This window comes from Sceloporus occidentalis, unplaced genomic scaffold, assembly GCF_023333645.1.
Source record: "Sceloporus occidentalis isolate IW3139 unplaced genomic scaffold, rSceOcc1.0.p SCAF_9, whole genome shotgun sequence".
In the NCBI taxonomy this organism is placed as follows: domain Eukaryota; kingdom Metazoa; phylum Chordata; class Lepidosauria; order Squamata; family Phrynosomatidae; genus Sceloporus; species Sceloporus occidentalis.
This window is the reverse complement of record NW_028316989.1, coordinates 9828436-9848673: the sequence shown is the minus strand read 5'-3', so window position 1 is coordinate 9848673 and position 20238 is coordinate 9828436. Positions and strand designations below refer to the sequence as shown.

Genomic DNA, 20238 nt, shown 5'->3' with positions numbered 1-20238 from the left:
GGAAGAGGCGGTGACGTCATGAGCAAGCCTCTCCCTCACGCTGCTCTCGGGGCGCCTCTTGCCCAAAGGAGAGACTTGCTCCTGACTGACGTCACCGCCTCTTCCTCAATCGGATTGGCTGCCTGGCGAAGCAGGGGTGGATGATTGACAAGGGAGCCCGCGGCGGAAGCAGCGCGAGATTTCAAAGCGGCCTTTGGGCGCGGGATGGAATGCGGGCGCAAAAGGGGACTCTCATCGAAGCACTCAGGCGGCTGCTTCCGGTGAGGGAAGCGTTTCTGTCGGGGGCGGGGCCTGAAGCGGTTGCCATGGCGCTGCTCACTTCCTGCGCCAGGCGTCGGTAAGGAGGCTGCTGCGGTTGCCATGGCCACAGCGTCGCGGGAGGGTGGGGTCTAAGGAAGGGTCTCAAGGCAGAGAGGGCTCCTCTCAGAGAAAGGTAACCCTCCCCCAGAGAGCCATGGCCAAGAAAACCCGGCTCAGGGTCGGAAACGACGTAGGCTGCATCCACACTGGAGGAATAACCTGGTTTGGCCCCGCTTTAACTCTTTCTCTGTCTCAAGGCTATGGAATTCTGGGAGCTGGAGTTTGTTCTTGGGACCAGCTCTGACCCTAAGCCAGACCCACCACAAGGGTTTTCTTGGCAAGACTTGTTCCAAGAGGATTTGCCATTGCCTTCTTTTCAGGCTGAGAGAGTGTGACTTGGCGAAGGGTCTGGAAACCATGGAGCCCTATGAGGAGAGACTCAGGGAGCTGGGGGTGTTTAGCCTGGAGAAGAGAAGGTTAAGGGGTGATATGACAGCCCTGTTCAAATACTTGAAGGGATGTCGTGTTGAGGATGGAGAGCAAGCTTGTTTTCTGCTGCTCCAGAGAACAGGACCCAGAACAATGGATGCAAGCTGCAGGAAAAGAGATTCCAGCTCAACATTAGGGGGGTCTTCCTGAGAGTAAGGGCTGTTCGATAGTGGAACATATTCCCTCAATGGAGAGTAGTGGAGTCTCCCTCCTTAGAGGTCTTTAAGCAGAGGCTGAATGGCCCTCTGTCAATGGGGATGCTTTGATGGAGAGTTCCTGCATGGCAGAAGGGGGTTGGGCTGGATCAGGGCCCTTTTGGGGGTCTCTTCCAACTCTACGGTTCTATGACTTGTCCATGGTCTCCCACTGGGTTGGAGCAGAAACCATATAGGGATGTTTATTCTGAAGGAGGATTGTCTGGAGAGCGCTGCCTCTCCTTGCTCCTCTTTGGGCTATTTCAGGCGCAAGCAACGTTTCCCATCAGAACTCTTTTAGGGGCAGGATGTGGCCCTGAGCCTCCTCTTTTGAGTCAAATCTTTATTGCTGTCTTTAGTCCTTTGCTCAGTTGCAGCTCCTGTCAAACAGAGGAGAGGCAAACGCAGGCTGTGCCCCCATCACCTCCGGCGGCTCTCTTTTCCTTTTTGCTCTCTTCTTCATCCTGATGGACTTGACCGGAATACAGTTGAATGAGGGTGGCAAAGTCCCAATGGATCTGGCTCATTAGGAAGGCTGCTGGTCTTCCCTTCTCGCCTTCTCTCTCAGCCTGGTTGAATGGTGAGAGGGCTCCCCTGTGGGTTGGGCAACAGCTGGGAAAAGCCCCCGACTATACAGCCATAATTCAACTACATTGGGAGGAAAACCTGTTAGGAATAGGGTTTATTGTTTAAGAGGAAAAGGGGTGGGAGAATAGATTTTATACACACACGGAGAGACAAAGCAATTTCATCTGCAGGAATTAATTGGTATTATTATTTACCATATGTATAGATGGCTTGAGAGCCAGCATGGTGTGATGGTGGTTTAAGCGTTGGATTATGATGACTCTGGATGGAAACCCATGAACTGAAGACACAGAATAGACAGCTTTTATTTATTTAGTTAGTTAGTTAGTCAGTTAGTTACTTTGCAAAGCAAGTGGAAACCCTTACCAACAACTAAACATTTCAAACAAGGCTAAATCAGTCATCAAATAGATAAACACGGAAAAGCCATATGCCTCGTAAAGGCAAACACCACAATAATGATCATGATCAGATCTGTTCCATGAACATCTATCTCCCTGTATTCCTTATGCTTCTGCTAAAGAAGAGAGAAATAAAGGGAGGCCACTTCTGCTTCTCCTGTTCTTGTCCTGTATTTCAGCAGAGGCTCCTTCCATAAGCCCCAGGCTTGAAGCTTACCTGTTGCAGAGATGTTGCCACCCAAGAAGGAGCTGCAACCACAATGTCTTCAGAGAACAGCGAAGGTGAAAAGAGGATCTCAGTCGTCAGCAGTAAACTGGAATGTGTTAGCAGAGAGGACCCAGCATGTGGTTCCTGTTGGAGCTTGGGTTGAGAGTACCCAAGAATACGCAGAGCAGGAAGAGAGCCCAGTTTTTGTGAGTACTAAGGAGAGAATGTTTGCCTGTTGAAATGTTTCTACTCTCGTCAAAATTTCAGTAACACATTAGCGGGCTTTCTACCGAGCCATCTAATTGTTTTGGCCAGGAATTGGTTTACATGTGTATTGTCGATCATCTATCTCTTCTATTCTGAGCAGTCGAATCTTTCTTCTTCGTTTTTAGTCCACAGCAGCTCGAATTGAGAAAGAATACAAAGAACAACTAAAAGAAAAAGAGCGGAGCCTAAAACGTTTTCAAGAAGAAGTGAAACACAGGGTGAACCAACGTGTTAAACTGAGGAGAAAACAGCAGCTGCAGAAGTCCTATGAAGCAGTAAGGCAATGTTTTTGAATATTTGGCTCCACCACTTGTAAATACTGTATACAGATGGCAATCCCAGTCTTACTCTGTTCCTCAACCTCCATTTTTCAACCCCCAATGCAAAGCTTTCTATGGCCCCATACAGACAGGTCAAATTAAAGCTGCTTCAGGTCACTTTGGAGATATGATGTTTAAATGACACACACATCTGAAGAGGTCAGAAGCTTCACCAAACCTGCGCTCCACTCCTTAGAACTGGACCGTGGCTTTGGCATGGCTTCTGGACTCTTTGGACGCATGCATCATTTAAACAGCATACCTCCAAAGTGACCCGAAGCAGCTTTATTTTGGCTGGTCTGTACAGGCCCTATGAGAACATTTTAGGCTATGCTCACTGCAGCCTGAGAAATATTTTTCTGGTAGGTTCACTTCTGTTTTCCCATCTCACCTGATAGGAAAACAATTTGTTATTAGTACTACTAGCATCCACTGTAAATAAGAAGATGTTTTGTGGTTTATTGGGCAAACTGCCTGTATCTCTTAAAATAAAATTGACCTCAAAAGGCGCATTTCATTGTCTTGGACCAAAACCACTTAATTGTTCTTTCTTCCATTGAACTAGGCTTGGATGTGACTGTTTCTTCTTATGACCCTTTTCTTGTTCTGCAGGCTCTAAAAGAAAGCTCTGTGGCAATAGGATTTTCAGATTCTGCATTGCAGTTGACACCCAAGAAAAGTACATGTTTGTACAGATGCAGTACTGATTCTTCCATCTGTAAGTCTGGTAGCAAACTCATCTCTAGGGAAGAACCTACATTCACGATAGAATGGGGAGAAAAAGCACAAACCAAAACGGTGAGTGTTTTTCTCTGCAATAGTATGATTTTGAACATCTATTCTTAACTGTCAACAGCATCATACTTCCTTCTGTTGGAGCTCAGTTCCTTATGCTTAGCATCTGAGAAAGAGAGCAGTTATTTTTACTAATGCTAAACTGATACATTAATTTAATCTCTTGTTGGGCAAGAAATTCTAAGGAGTTATGGAGTAGAAGAAGAAATCCAAGCATGGTACGGAAGTGGTTTTATTGGATTTGGCTTTTGTGATTTCAGGGTCATGCTATCAAACATTAACAAGAAATGAAAATTCAACAGGAAATGAGCAGAACCTATTGCACTTGCCCAGGTGTTTTTCCTTCTTCATGCATATTGGCCCATGTTGTCCATCCATATGAATACATGTGTGTTATTTGCCACTGATAACAGTGGGTTTACCGTTGCTTTATATAGTATATTTTCATGGGCTAGCAAGTTCTTTTGCCAGACAAAGGGCTGTTGGAAAAGGAACATGGATTCTTTAGCTGAGGGACTGAAACAATTAGGAAGTTCTTGCTTGATGACTTCTTGAGCTGTGCTGGAACATTTTAAAGCTAGCTTCTCTACCAAACCTTATTTTTAAGCAGATGTGGCATAGTGGTTTGCATGTTGGGCTGTGACTCTGGAGGCCAGGGTTCAAATCCCTGCTGAGCCATGAAACCCACTGGGTAACCTTGGGCAAGTCATGCTCTCTCAGCCTCAGAGGGTGGCAATGGCAAACTCTGAGTGTTTGGATTTTTTTTAAAGTAGAATAATAACAATTTTAGCATTGCTTTCTTTGACTTTCCTGAAAACCAAATACTCAATCTGCATTAACCAGTTAGCAAAATTGCCCCCCAGAAATCAATATTTCTTTTATCTCTTTCTTGAGAAGGTGAAAGTCAACGGACAAGCAAACACCACCCCATTTTTAAAGCTCAACTCTTTCTCTTGCCCTTTTTATATCTTTCCAAAGGTAAAGAAGACAGTACAACAGGCTGTCCGTCACAGACTGGCTTCACGGAAAGCTGCGTCAGGTGATGCTCCTCCAGAGCTTCCAGGAGGTGCTTGGAAGAGTTGTCCAGATAAAAAGGTGATGATAATGAACAATATTCTTCATTTCTTAGATCAGGAGAAAGTCAAATGAAAACCATCTCAGGCCCTAGTCCTTATTGTTTGTATTAAAGACATTAGTTTTTATTCAAGTATTTTTATTTTAGTTGTAAGTTATCTTGAAAGAACTGTTGTCTTGCACGCTGGGCTATGAATAACTGTAATAAATAATGAATAGTATTCTGTTGGGTAGTCCCAGCTTGAATAGACCCATTCAATAATGGCTGTATGGTGAACAGCGGTAAATTGCATTGATTCAGTGGTTCTAAAGGTTAGCAGTAAAATTCACTCCAATAGTTTTTATACATTGTTTTCCTTTAAACTGTAACAGCGGTTCCAGCCCTCCTTTCCTCAGCAGTAGCTGGCTAGAGCATGATGTGAGGCTTTAAATTCTTCCCAACAAGTGTATGCGAATTTTGACAAAATACGACTTTTCACACAGGTGACTTAAATTATTTCCGATATGTGTGTCACCTTATCTCCTCCTATTAGGTTATTGCTTGAGGCAATGAGAGCATTATCTCATGATAGCTTATCTGTATTTTTACAACGTGACATAACCAGGTGAAAGTTACAATTGTTATAATGAAAACTTGCCCTTATCATCCTCATTTTTAAACTGAAGGTGCAGTTGGATTTTGCAATGCCATGGTGCAACTTGGATTGTCCTGTCGGGATAGAGAATAGATTTAAGGCACCATATTGAGAAAAAAGGCTTTTACTCCTGTTAGAAATATCTGTTGGTTTTTAAAGGTTGTTTGTTTTCAGATTTGAGAAGATGGAGCATTGTCAAGGGAAGGAGTTAGTTCTTCATTTCTTTGTGTATATCTTTTTTTCTCATGTACCCCACTTCATGGAGATTTGGGGATGACTTAACTTACGGACGTGTTATCATGCTATATCCCAAAACAAAGGCAAGATTCAAATTCTGTCACCTGTTCAACTTGTCTTCATATTGATTTAGCATATTTATTTATTGTATTTTGACACATTTTTAAGCTATTTATTTACTTTAACTTAGCTTACACTTCATTTTCAGCAGAGTGGACTTACATGGTACATAGACTTTGGAAATAATACCTGTATCTGTCTTAGATGCCAGGATCTTGCAATACAACTTCAGTAAATGCAGAAAAGGATGTGGATGAAGATTTTCCTCTTGTAGGATGCCATGATCTTCCCACAGAACTGCAAAATCAAGAACATCAAGGAAAGGACCTGAATTATATTATAGAGTTTAAAAAAGTAAGACTCCTCCTGTTATACTTGGGTCTAGCTGGGCTAATGGGTTTCTGGCTTAACAGCAGACAATATCTGTTCCCAACTAATGGGTTTTTGGCACACTAGCTTACTCTTCTTATGGGTTCTTTTTTAAAAAATAAATTTTATTAAATTTCATAAAATACAATAATTTCAACAAACATAAAGTGACTTACATTAACATGTAATAACAAAGACAGAACAATTGACACATAATTCAGAAAACATAACACAAAGGCCCAAAACACACAGGCCAAATAAGGTGGCTTCTGGATGCTTTGGGGCTTGGCATTTAGATGATGAACACCCCCAAAGCGACTGGAAAGTGACTGGAAGCCACGCCGAAGGTGTGCCAAACCAGGAAAAGCTGGCCTAAAAAAGAATCAATTTAGAATGACTCCTGGCCAGAGTGGCTTGGGACTGTGGTGGTGGACCACTTTGGGAGTGGGCTGTGCAGTTTCTGTGGTTCTGGCATGATCAGAGGCTGCTCCTGGGCTGTGTGCCTTGGCCCATGATGCATTCCCATTTTTTGTTATTATCAAATATTTATAGTCCTTTTACTAACTAATAAATAAAGTATTATTCTTCTACTGCTTTTAAACTCATAATGGCGCGTTACAGACTGCCTAAAAGCGGCAGTCTGCCGGTGCTGCTGGTTGCTCCGCGAGGGAGCCGCAGCAGCCAAACCGCACGGCTCCCGCGCGGAGCAAAAAAGAAGCCCCAAAATGGCACTTCTTCCCACGGTGCGGTTATGACGTCGCGAGGCGCCAATGGCGCACTCGCGATGTCATAAGCGACATGCGGACGCTATACGTCCGGCACGTAATAATGGCGGCGCCTGTGTGTATAGGGCGCCGCCATTATTACGCCCCCATCACGTGCTAGGGGTGAGGCCGGTGTGGATGCTAGGTCCCTGGCCAACCCCAGCACGTGATGGGGGCGCCTCAAGAGCCCGTCTGTAACGGGCCAATATCTGCTTATAAAACTAATAAATTATTATGCCTCTTAATTATTCCATTATAGTTAGAGAGAGAGAGAGAGAGAGAGAGAGAGAGAGAGTGTGTATTAACATAAAATATTTATTACCTTATTCCTGTTTTACCAGTTGAGTCTTCTCATGGGTTCTATACTATTAACTCAGGGGACAAATAAGTAATAAACAGTGATAAATGGACCCCTGGCAGGAGCAGGTTTTTTTCTGCTCCTTTTCTGGCTGGGTTTGGACTGCCTTAAGCATGGCTTCAGGGTGGTTTGGGGGTGTGCAAGCCCCCAATACAGCCCGAAGCTGGTGCTTTTTGCCTGTGTGTTTCAGGCCTTAGACTCATGGAATAATAGAATCTTAGAGTTGGAAGAGACCACAGGGGCATCCAGTCCACCCCTTTCCATGCAGAAACTCACAGTCAAAGTACCCCCAACAGATGGCCATCCAGCCTCTGTTTAGAAATCTCCAAAGAAGAACACTCCACCACTCTCAGAGGAAGTGTGTTCCACTGTCGAACAGCTCTTACTGTTAAGAAATTCTCCCTAGTATTGAGATAGAATTTCTTTTCCTGTAGTTAGAAACTGATTTAGGTGTATCCTTGAAGTATGGAAACAGTGATTTAATCCCTTCATCCTACTTTTTATTTTGGTCTCTATTTTTGCTAAGCTTATATCACACTCCCATGAAAAAGAATAACCATGTCTGCACCTGCTTGAACATCAGTTGTTTCCACTATGTCCAAATAAATAAAGTTATGATATTATACAGAACATGGAATTGAATTGTGACAAAATTAAGCAGTTGTAAGTTCCTTTAATTTAAGTAGGACAGTTGAGAAAATTCATAGATCCATGGAAGTCAGTGGAGTATGAAACTGTTTAAATTTGGCTGAATCATATCTATAATATCCACACAAAGTATGCAGTGTTTCATAATATGCAATATTAAAAAAATATTTAAATACAAAAACAAAGAAGAAAGCCATTTTCCAAGCTAGTGCTCTCTTGGATCTCTTAGACTGTACTCCCCATTAACTCATCTTGGCTAGGATGATAGGTGTTATTGTCCAGCACAGATGGAGAGCACCTAGTTATGTTAAAGGTTCAACAGAAGTCAAATTCTGAAACTTCTTTTTTACTGTTTTCAGGTTAATAGTGAGATATTAAAAGGAACTTTCTCAGCATCTGGTACTGAGAATTGGGCTCCCCAGATACTTTGGCCTGGAAGAGAGATAGAAGAGTCAAAGAAGGAGGTATGCACCCTTAGGTTAACTGACAGTGATGTGATGGCTAGATGTGCAATTCTGTCTTGCCACTTATTTTTTAAAGATGTTGAAAAGCGAGCTCTGGTGATGCCGTGGTTAAATGCCCATACTGTATGCCACAAGGTCGATCCCAGGGGCTGCAAGGTCTACTCAGCCTTGCATCCTTCTGTAGGTCACTAAAATGAGTACCCAGCTTGTTGCGGGCAATTGGCTTACACATTGTAAACTGCTTAGGGAGTGCTTAGTTCACTGAGAAGCAGTATAGAAATGTGCTTGCTATTGCTGAAAGGCAATTGTATGTATGTATAACTACACCTATGTGTATTACGCTGAGAGCCAGAGTAGCATGGTGGTTTGAGTGTTGGACTACAACTCTCAATAGGAGGGTCTGAATCCCAGCTCAGCCATGGCAATGGCAAACCTTGTTTGAACAAATCTTGTCAAGAAAACCTCATGCTAGGCTCACCATAAGTCGGAAATGCCTACGTCTTTAGAAAAGTAGTAGCAAACAGTGAAATGGTGCTGTGTAACATCTGAATTGTGATATTGAACAGTGCTAGTTCCCAGTTTAATTCAACGTTGTAAATAAATGCACAATGGTGCATTTCTAGTTTTGGACTTGAGGGCACAAGTTTAAGAACAAACTAGAATGTTTAGCTTTCATAAATGGAAGTTGAGCAAAATGACCAGCAGAGGGAAACCTGGTTCTGAAGGCATTTGTTCCTTCTAAGTGAACTGCTACAATAAATTGTAATGACATAATTCCAGTTGCAGTGTGCAAAAAATACATAACCATTTTTGTTGAGTTCTAGAAGTGTGTTTGCATTGAAGAACACTGAAAACCAGCACTAGCAAGTTTTCATTAAATCATAAGATAGTGTGGTATGATTTGCAGGAGGAATGAAAGGAAGCATTTTAGACTCTTTGGGACCTAGACCATTAACAAAATCTTCTGTTCTAAGTGATTCTGGATTGATTAATCTCTTTAAAATGTTAATTTGAAGAAATTACTTTTCTGCCACCAGAACAATTAAGAAAATGGAGTTCAGGCCAGAGGCTCTCAGGGAAACAAAAGGATAAAGGGTACGAGGGGAGTAGCAAAATGAGCAGATCCATCAGTCATTAAGTCTTCACTGATATAACTGTTTCATGTTTAGATGGAATGACCACTGAGGCCAGGTGTTCAGGGAAAGGAAGAGCCAAATAGTGGTTGGTTTAAGTGGAAGAGTCAGAGGGAACAACTTGGCTGTAATGACCTCCATCGTTGCTGCAGCCATGTGGAATAAGTGCTGACTGATGCTGGGTAGCATTTGAATACTGATAATTTACAGTTGTGGTTCTATGTTTTACCAAACATTGGTTTGAAACATCTTTTTTCCTGTAGCGTCAAAGTCAGTATCTGAGATACAGAAGACTCTTCATGGATATTGAAAGAGAACAAGTAAAGGAGCAACAAAGGCAGAAGGAATGCCAAAGGAAAATGGACAAGTACGTGTTCAGTGTATTCTATCCCTTTGCCCTTAATTTATTAGGGATGTATTTGTGATCATGTTAACAGTGTAGAAACTGAAAATTGTAGGAAATATGTTTTTGCTGTAATAAGGTAAAAACATGTAACTGATTTTTAAAAGTATGCAGTTTAATGGAAGCTCTTCAGGGCAATGGCCTTTTATTTCAGTTCACCTGCTCAACTATAAGCTTTATACTTCTGCCTTGCTGTCTCTTGTCTGTGATCACGTTCATACATAAGAACAAGTGAGGGGATTGCAAGTCATTTCACCATGCATTTTAATGCCATTGTAACTTTTTATATTTTTATTTTCAAGCAGATCTAGTCTTCAAAGGCAGTTTATTTTATTGGCTGTATTTTAAAAAAATAAAATTACAAAAGACACACTTGAGTACAGAAGCTAATTGCACTCAAACGGCTGTAATTTCCCAATAACACAGATTTTTCCTCTCATAATAGGTGCTTGTTTACCAGGATTTGTTCCAATTTGGGAACGAGCCAATCTTCTACAGTTAGTTCTTAAGTACCAAGTTAACCTGGCCTTGCTCCCACAGACTTGTACTAGTGAAAACTTTATGGTGCTGTAGTAAAGTCTGTACAAATATTGAATTTCAAGGAGATTGTTAGAGGGGGAAAAGAGAGCTACCAAGTGGATGTCACCTTTCTTTGGCAGTAAGCAAATATTTTTCCCTTTTTAAAAACTCTTGTACTTTTCCTCTCAGTTCGTCTCAGAAAGTTGGCAGTAGTTACAAGCTGGTTTTGCATTTCATAGGAAGGAGATGAGCTCCATCTCATCCAGCAATCCTATATCACAAGACTGACAACTTCATAGAAGGCTTGAGAGCAACAGCCTTCTTCTAGCAACTTATATTTGGAGGTGTGCTGCTTCTGCACATGGAGGTTTCATTTAAGTCTCACAGCTAATAGCTTTTATAATATACCTGTCCTCCATGAGTTTTTCTAATTCTTTCTTGGAAACAGTTAGAAAGCAATTTAAATTAGCAGCCTATAATAACAGGGGAGTTTAGGTTAACACTCTTATATGGTGTTATCCTGCTCATTTCTTGTTTTTTTATAGAAAGCTTGTGTTTTTATTTCTTAGATCTATATTTTTATGCTTTTGTAAGACTCCCCCCTTTCTTGAATTTTTATTTTAAAAAAGAACAGCATCACATTTCAACCAAAACAAAAAAACACAATAAAACCAGAAGAATGTTGTGGCATTATTTTGCTATATCCAGTATGCAATCCATTCTAGTTTACCATGGCCCAAATATCCAAAAGGCCCCATCACCCATCTTATGTTGGAAGCGAAACAGGGTCAGCCCTTGTTAGTGGTTGGATGGGAGATGGTCAATTAATACCAGGTCTTGTAGGCTATATTTCAGAGGAAGGAACTGGCAAAACCACCTCTAAGTAGTGGTTTTACCTCTGAGTAGTGGTCTTATTTTCCTAAGAAAATGCTATGAAATTCATAGGGTCATCTTAAGTCAACAAAGGCACATACACACATAGTTTATCAGTTTTTTCCCCCAAATTGATTCTTCTCTAGATCTTGTTCTCAGTACAAATATATTTTATCTATTTTGGGGGGGGGGGGGGGAATCTCACCCTGTTATTTCTGCATTTGCATTTAAAATGGGTACTTTATTGTCCGAAATTTGTCATCCTTCCTATTTTCTCTTATTGATTTAACAGTAAATGTTAGCTTGATAGAGCTGTTTTTCATGAGTTTTTTCTATTTCTTTCTTGGAAACAATCAAAAAGCTATTTAAATTAGTAGCGTGTAATATGTGGAACCACCCTGACAAGGGAGTTTAGGTTAACAGCCTTTAATGGTGTTATCTTTTCTAGGAAGCTTTTCTTTTTCATAGAGTCCTAGAGTTGGAAGAGACCACAAGGACCATCCAGTCATACTTCTTAGATATTTTTTTCCACTTTCACATAGCTTTCTTGATTGTTGTATTTTATGGTTTCCCTACTCTTCCTTCTTTTTATTATTATACATTTTAAAATGTTACATTCATCTTAGTGAGAGTTTAATAACTGTTAGCTGGGGCAAAAATCTGCAGAGCTGAACAGATAATGCTCAGACTGTGCTGTTCCTGACAATTCAGAAATATTAGCTTAGTCCTCTAAGGTATGTTATCTCCATACAATGAAGCATGGATGGGCTGTGTCTGAAGTGAAGGGAGGGGTGCTGAGAGTGTAGAAGTTAACTGGCTGAGATTGAACCAAGGACTTCTACCTCACAGTAGCTACCACCTTACAGCAGCCTTGGTTTTCATGTTTCTTTTGGAGTATCACTTTTATAGGTGAGGTGAGAAGATTTTTATCTTTTTTATTAATAGGCTTTTATCAATACCTTGTAAGCTGGCTTGGATTCTGTGCCAGGAGAAAAAACAAGTTATACATTTAAACCAATAAATGAAAAATAATCACTGCAATGTGCTATATAGTACATAGTATAAAAATGCCAGGAGATATGCAGAGGTGGGCTTTTAAAGTGATGCTGTGTTTACTAGCCTCTACCATGCTGAAACCACAAGAATGCCCTTTGGACCACTGTTTACTGTTGTCAGTTTATTTCACAGGGTACTTAACAGCAGAACTGAGAGTGGAATTATAGTCAGCTTCTAATTCCTGAATCCAGTGGCTTTTTTGAAGGACTGAATAAAATTCTTCTTCTGCCTGCAGAATTAAGAGAGAAAAAGAGCAACAACGCCATATAGAGGAACAAAGGATCATGGAGAAGTACCATGCAAAGGAACAGAGGATACAGGAAAGGCTCTCCCAGGAAGATGCTAACTCCAAGGGAAAAGCTTGTGAAAAACTGGAACATCTTAAACTAGAGGATTCAAAAGATAGGGAAAAGGTAGTGGAAAAACATCAGCGAAATAAGGAATATGCACGGTAAGCTGAAATATTTGACGGGGATTTTCTTTATGTTCAAAAATGCCTGGTATAGGAATTAACATCACATGTTATAAGTTCTGCTGGGTCTGATCAATGTGCATCTATTCCAGCTTCTTGTTACTACAGTGGCCAACTGCACGTTTCGGTGGAAATCACCAGGGTGGCAATAGCTTTTCCTTTATTTTTCGTAGACGTTTCGTAGACGTACATATCTCTGTAACAGACACTGCACTGACAGGAAGCACCACCAGCAAAAGTTCCTGAACTTCAGCAGGCCACATTTCTTCATGATAGCTATTATTCCACCTCAGTACTTAAGAGGAAGCACCTCTTCCTGTAAATTGTGGGGAGTGGGGCTCCCCTTCATTCCACCAGAAAAACAGATTATGTAGAATGAGAGGGCCTTCTCCACATTGGCACTGTTGTCATGAATGTCTTCCTTTTAGAGGCCCAGTTGGCATTATTGCCCCCATTTCATCACCAAGTTAGAATTCATCTGTTTATCCAAGCTTTTGAAGACCAATGATTATTGGCCTATTGGATTGTAGTTATTGTTTGGTTTACTTGTTCCTTGGATTGTGGGTATTGATTGGTTTACTTGTTCCTTGGTTTTTTATTGATTTTTTTTAATAACTAATATGACAGATTGCCTTTTGCATATCTTGGTCTTCTGTTATATGACCACCCACTGAAGATAATGGTGTGCATCTCACAAACTAGCTTTTAGGTCACAGTAGAGAAAAAGCTATCCAAGAATAGGGTTGTCCTCTTCTTTCACTTAAGCAAGGCAAGACATCATGTGGCCTTTTTCATTAGACCCCTAGCTCCTCCATGCAGTTCTTTCGCCTTGCCTTTGCCCAGAACAGGTTGTATCAGAGCCCTGTTTGTTTTTGACTGCTTAACTTTCATATTTTTCTCTCTATATATATTTCTTCCTTTTTCTACTCACCAGATTTACTGGCGCTCTCGAGGAATGTATTTGAGAACATCTTAAGAGCACCAGATTTTTCTAAATTGCAACAGTGCTCCTTATTTGTTGTATTTACTAATAAGTCATGAGTCAGCTGTAAAACCTATTCTGCTGTTGTAACCTTTAATTGGGATACTAAAGTGAATTTGAGTGTGTATATGTGTTTTGTTTTTCAGATATGCAGAAGCACTGCGAGCCCAGATGCGGGAGAAAATCAAAATGTATAATATCAATTTGCCTCCATTGTGCTTTTGTGGGTCAGATTTCTGGGACTCTCATCCAGATAGTTGTGCCAACAACTGTGTATTCTATAAAAACCATAAAGGTAACTTAATTGGCCTTTTGAAGTCTATATTACTCCCTTCTTGCTAATCGCAATTGACCATTTCTTATGTGGATTGTTTTTAAAATGTATTATTGTTTACTCTATTGACAAGTGTTCCACAAATTCTTGATATGACTGTTATGTCTTAATCCAGTGTCATCATCTGTCTTCCAAGGATCTATTACTTTAAACGGAAAATGTCCTATTCTACAAAGGCTGAGGAGTTTAACTTTTTTAAAAGCAAGTGGTGGACTTAATATCTTTAATTTTTCTTGAAACAATAGAAAGAATGAAGGATATCTTCAAGTAGCAAGGATTAGGTTTTTTATCATTTCAAGACATTTGAGACTTTGAGACAAATTTTGGTCCATCTGAAAACATTTAAGTTATGTGAGCAATTTTTAAAAAATTGCCATTCAAATAGCTTGTTATTGATGACTGGACAAATCCTAAATCTACAAACATGCATTATAGACATATATTCTTTTACAGAAATTGTTTGCTGGCATTTCTCATTGAAAACATGGTGCAGTGGTTGCTATATTTCAGAAACAGATTTCAGATTCTCTTACTGAATCTGTGGCTTATGCTAATGACAATGGAAGAAAAAATATTTTATTCTTGTACACATCATTTCAGGAACCTCTTGATATATTTCCATTCCTTGTATATTCTCCCCTCCATGCTCCAGTAATGGCCTAATGCTCTTTCGTAGCCTAATGCTATTTCATTATTTTTTCAGCTTATGCCCAGGCGCTGCAATCTGTCATCTCATCTTGTAATGTTCTTGATGGTGGTTCAAACACAAGACTTGCTGTCCATACTTTTGCTACTGTACATGCTCATTCAAAGAATTCCTGAAAGAGAACTTGGGAATTTTTGAAGTGCTTAACAGACTTGCCAGATTGTTGGATTGTATCAAAGCCTTCCCCCCCACCAAGGTCTGTAAACCTAACTTGTGAAATATTGGTCGTGAAGAAATGTTCTGTAAAAAGGTGATCACCAGTAGGACAGCATTATTGCGGACAAAGAAAGCTAGTGCTTAAAAAGGCAGGATTGGTGAAGTACTCACATGAAAGGAACTTAAGTGAAAGTATGAGCCATAAAACATTGCTAGGTAAGAACTAGTAAATACAAAAAAGTGGGTGCTATACGGGATTTTGTTCTGTTTGACTAACTAGACAACTCATAATGTGGAAATATGAAGTATAGAAACAGGTTCTTCAGATGATAACATTTTCTTTCCCATTATTGCAATATGAACCCATATTTTGGGCTGGAATGCTTCTGAACACTTCTTCCGAGAGAGAAACTTTAAAGTGAAGGTTTGGGTCGCTTTTGGCAAAGGAAATTGCTATGAGATACCAAAGTCCTCTAATGCACAACTTTTTCAACTGTATTTTATAGTTACAACCACACTGTTTTGGGTAACATGCAGGAAGATTGTTCTCTGTTGTTGATCCATTCTAATAAAGATGTTTTATATTTTATATTTTTGTGTCAACTATCTCTTTCTGTCTTTGCTGTGTTTTGGCACAGCCACAAATGAACCCTGGTTGTAATTGGAGGATATGCTTGCTTCTGTTATATCTAATCACTTACAACAAGGGTGGCATACAAGCATGTCATGGTAGCAGAATGTAACTTTTGTACATATGAATAACAGTGTTCCTACTGAAGATAACAACCATAGTCTTCCATCATGATATCACATGTATAAAAATGGTGCCTATTTGGAATGTGTCATTCTCAATAACTTTGGCTTGGCTCTAACACAGAGTGGAATCTTAGATTATGCTTGAACATAAGTGTGGGAAAAGTAGCATTCCCAAGGGTTCCTGGGAGGTGACAAGAACAATGATGTTTAAGGAAGGCTAAATTCATGGCATAGACACACTGAAAAGACTTAGTAAGGTGGCATGACATTCACATTGCTGTGTTTAGGATGGAGGTATATGGAAAGTTTATGTTACAGTGTATGGGATTTATGGCTCAAGTATGTTTTCTAAGAAATGGGCCTCTCCCCTCCCTTAGGTTGCCTGAGATAACCTTGCTGGGTGGAGACCAGACCCGCCTGTATTTTTCCTCATCTCTGTAGATAGTCACTTGATTTGCCATGCAGTAATATTGGCCAAAGTTAGACCTTAATCTGTTAATAAAAACTATTTGCACTTGTTCAGTAATAGGAGTGTCCAACAAGAATAAGTCCAGTTTCTTCTTTTGGGGGCAAAGGTGTCTTTTTCATTACATATCCTATAGTTTTGTTAGAATTACCCAATCTTTCATATTTATTGTATGACACATCTTTGGATATAAGGCAGAATGGAAATATTTCAACAAATGAAGTACAGAGGATTATGGTCTTTCAAAAAGTTTGGTCCTAAGTCATATAGGGATTAAAGATCATCACCAGCACTTTGAATTGCATCCAGAAACAGACTAGTACTCACTGAAGCTACTGTAATAAGGAAGTTACATTCTCTCATCAGTCCTGGGTGATAGTATGGTGTTATTTAACCAGATAAAATTGAACACTTGGACAACTTCAACAGGAAAGAAGAAACCCTCAAAGTAAATAAAGTTTGGGTACTAATCCTGAAGGACACCAAAACCAGGACTCAGCAAATGCAAATGAGAAACCACTCAGGGTCAGAGGCTTTCCCAGCAAACAATGATCACCAATTAGCAGACACTAATCCTCCTTTGCATATCCTCCTACCCTGAGGAGGCCATCAACACCTGAACAATACACAAATTAACATGGGAATCACTCCTCCTTACTTAGGGTCACACAGTACATATATACTGTACCCACTCTCTTCCAAGTTAGCATTCTCTGTAGATGCCAGCCACAGATGCTGGCAAAACATTATAGCTGTCTTATCTACTGCTCTTCAGACCCTTCCAAGTAATATTTCTAATGTTTATATGGCAAGCATCAACAGGCAAGAGAGCTGAGCCAACACAGTCTAAACCAGTTTTTATGAGCTTTTACTGTAACTTTTGAATTTGATGCTGTTAACAATCTTGAATTTCCATTGTGGAAATGAAAGGTAAGGATTACATTGGATTAAGCAAATAAATACAGTTTCCAACTGCAGAATGCTGCTCACACTTGGCATAACTGATCCTAACTCAACGCCCTTGCTTAAATGCTCAGGTTTTCACAGAGTATAGTGAATCCCACATTTATTATTGGTTGCAGAGCTTGAGAAAGTTACTTTGTTAGACTACCATGATTGTCAGCAGTGCTGGCTGAAAGGTTCTAGGAGAGGTTGCCCCAAACCCTAAATCTTCCAAGGTCTGATTTTGTTCTCTTTTTACAGAAAAGGGGATAAAAGCCCTTCTTTGTCAATAAAGTCCACCCAAAGAGAATTCCCAGGGTATCCCCTTAGAGTCCAAAGGTAGCTACAGGCATCTTTAATCAAGATGCAAATTTTCCTCCTAGCGCTTTCTGAAACTTGATTTTCAATTGCTCTGTTCTTGTGTTCTGGAGAAACCATTTATCTCTCTAATGTGGGTCCCTACTGGCACTAATTAGCCGATAACTTTAGCAATTTGCGTCAGTGGGAGCAAGGAACAGCTAATAAAGCATTTAAGGTACACAGGGACAATACTTTTTACATAGGGTCAACTCTACTAAGTCTCACCATGTGCAAGTCACACACACAACAACCAAAACAGGACTTTAGTGCAACCTGGAAGACATCCTCAAAGAAATGTAATCACAAATTTATTGGTGTCAGAATTCCAGAGTTCATGTACTTACAATGAATATCATATACAGTATTTCCACTGTTCTATCACAAAAGGTCCCTCCGTTTGTATCGTCATTCAGATTGATTGCTGCCACAGTAAACTAGTCAATCTCGGTTCATAGTGAAAACTAATTTTTCTAATACGTTTCCAGTGTTGTGTGTTTTCATGTGTTCATCAAATTGCCGCCAGGAGGCATTGCTTAACAAAAGCCATTTGATTAAAAAAAAGGGACTACTTCTATTCCTTGCAATGGGTTACAGACAGCTGAGATATATAATTAAAAAGAAAAAAGAAGAATCATGGCTCCTGGAAGGGAACGAAGTAGCCAACCTTACCTGTATAGGTCCAGATGGGTTTTTAGTAAACTCCATTCCCTGTACATTTCCTTTCCAGTATCTGTATGATTTTAATAAGAGCTATGGTTTGCACTGCAAGGAGAAAAAGATAGCTTTGCCTGTGCTGAAACACACCAAATTCTCTCTTTGTAGGAATTCTTAACGGAGGGTGTATAGTAAGGGTGGAGGACACATTGGACTGCCGCTCTCCTCATCCTGGTACTGACTAGGGTCAATGAATTTTGCAAGATTCATAGAGCCATGAAATCTCCATTCATAGTGAGTAGGTTACGTAGTGACAAAAACTGGTCCTTGACCCACTCATTCAGTTACTTATATCAACCCTAAAGGTGCTCCCTGTAGACTATGAATGGAGATTTCCTGACTCTCCTGATGCTGCAATATTAACCCAGAATTCCTATGAGTAAGTAAAGAGTGTTTCAACACAAACCCTATGGAGGAGCTTAAATACTTTAAAGGCAGCAGATCCCATCTGATCTTGGAAGCTAATCAGAAACAAACACAGAATACCCCATGGGCTGCACATTATTACTGTTACTTTTCAGCTTTAAACCTGGTGGTCAATCCTGGAAGGAAATACCTGCTTTGAGCAGAAGAACGACAAGAGAATTCACCTCCAAGAATTATTTCATATAAGAGTAAATCTGGACAAAAGTAGATGTCTGATTAGGGGATTCATGCTGCCTTTGACTTTCTTAACATGGAACTCTGTAGTCATGATAGCATCGCAGCTAGATCTAGATATCAGATGGCATTCTGCTTTCTTGTGACTTGGATCTTCATAAATGATCTTACATGTGCATAATATTGAATGGAGTAGCTTTGCAGTATCCACATCCCACATGTTACAACATACAAGTGTCCATTGCACAATATAGCCAGTGGACTGACTGCTGGGCCATGGGCACCGATGTGCATCGGGGCACTCCCTAATGGCCATCCAGATACCAATTAGGACGTGCCATGGAATAACAGGAGCACCTCATGCACAGATATGCTTGATTCAGATCCTTGTAATTCACTAACAGAGTTTTGTTACGTAGCTACAGATTCATAAAGTTACAAAACGTAGACGGTCAAGTAGAAATCTCAGCCATAGTCTACAAAGCTTTTTGAGTTTCTTGATATCTTTTGTAGTATTCATGGCAGCACAAAATAATAAATGGAAGTTTTGCTGTTACATAACCTTCATTATCTGTTGGAGGCAGGGTGTTTCTTTGTTCATATTCAAGGATGGGCAATAAATCATGTAATGAGTGCTTACATTCTTCTAACAAGATGGACAACTTTTAATAGCAGTATAATAGCGGGTTAACCTTATAACTTGTTTTGCAGCTGTGTCACAGGTTCACTGTATGCTGTTTGATCATGCCCTTGATTTCTAATGTTCAGGTACAGGTACTGATCCTGATGTAACCAAAGTAGCACTCACTGTGCATGAAAATGGAGGAATCAGCAGACCTGGGAGAAGCTTATGTTCTGAGCATGTTAAGTGGCCATGCAATGCTGACTGGCCATTGAGTAAAGATGGAGAATGGGGTTGGAGAAGGACTGGAATAGAGAATCTTAGGGAAAAGCATCATTGGACTAGGGCTTCAGAAGACCAGGATTCAAAGACATCTTCTATACTCCTATGCTTAGGTCTTGCAAATACTTCTTGTGACCTCCTTCATTGAGTCTATCCATTTAGCTTGTGGTCTTCCTCTCTTTCTATTTCCCTCTACCTTTCCTAGCAAGGAACCAAACAAGCAACACATTGCAAAGATATATCACAATGTCAGGAGCGCTATGGTGGATCAGGTTTTCCCCACTGCTCACATTTCTTCCCCAAATGAAGGCACATTTCACTAGCACTGGAGGCACATTTTTCAAATAAAAGGAATGGACACATGGAACCATGTCCTGGTGTGCTTCTTACAAATCTATGTTCAAATGTCTTTGATTGACAGTAGTGCAAATTAAGCCTTCTATAGCTGGCTGTATGGATGCTTCCTGAATTATGCAATACTTCACGTGTGTATGTGGAATATAAAAAGACATCAGGGGAGGTGGGAAGAGGGCATGCTGAGAGTTTCAGTAGCGACACTGAAAACTATCGATAACGATTATGAGTGTGGTTTCACTTGGTCTCTGGGATACAGAATAACAACTTGGTCACGTTATACAACCTCTTGCTAATAAATTTAAGAGTTACAGAAGACCAGAAGGAAAGAAGCATT

The 20238-nt window shown here is 40.3% G+C and overlaps 1 protein-coding gene across 4 annotated transcripts; it reads left to right on the top strand.

The window, feature by feature from the left end:
- Positions 1-178: 178 nt before the first annotated feature.
- CCDC15 (coiled-coil domain containing 15) lies at positions 179-15394 on the top strand. 4 transcript variants are annotated; one of them, XM_089538417.1, is made up of 11 exons: positions 179-337; positions 2152-2386; positions 2573-2722; positions 3380-3565; positions 4541-4657; positions 5773-5922; positions 8067-8171; positions 9568-9671; positions 12391-12606; positions 13756-13904; positions 14647-15394. In XM_089538417.1, the coding sequence occupies exons 2-11, from the start codon at positions 2201-2203 to the stop codon at positions 14763-14765; spliced, it is 1482 nt and encodes a 493-aa protein (XP_089394543.1). In that variant the 5' UTR covers positions 179-337; positions 2152-2200; the 3' UTR covers positions 14766-15394. The 4 variants fall into 4 exon arrangements, with proteins under 4 accessions (XP_089394543.1, XP_089394544.1, XP_089394545.1 ...); XM_089538418.1 differs by lacking the exon at positions 179-337 and adding an exon at positions 352-433; XM_089538419.1 differs by lacking the exon at positions 179-337 and adding an exon at positions 356-433 and having other exon boundaries at positions 2155-2386.
- The last annotated feature ends 4844 nt before the right edge of the window (positions 15395-20238 follow it).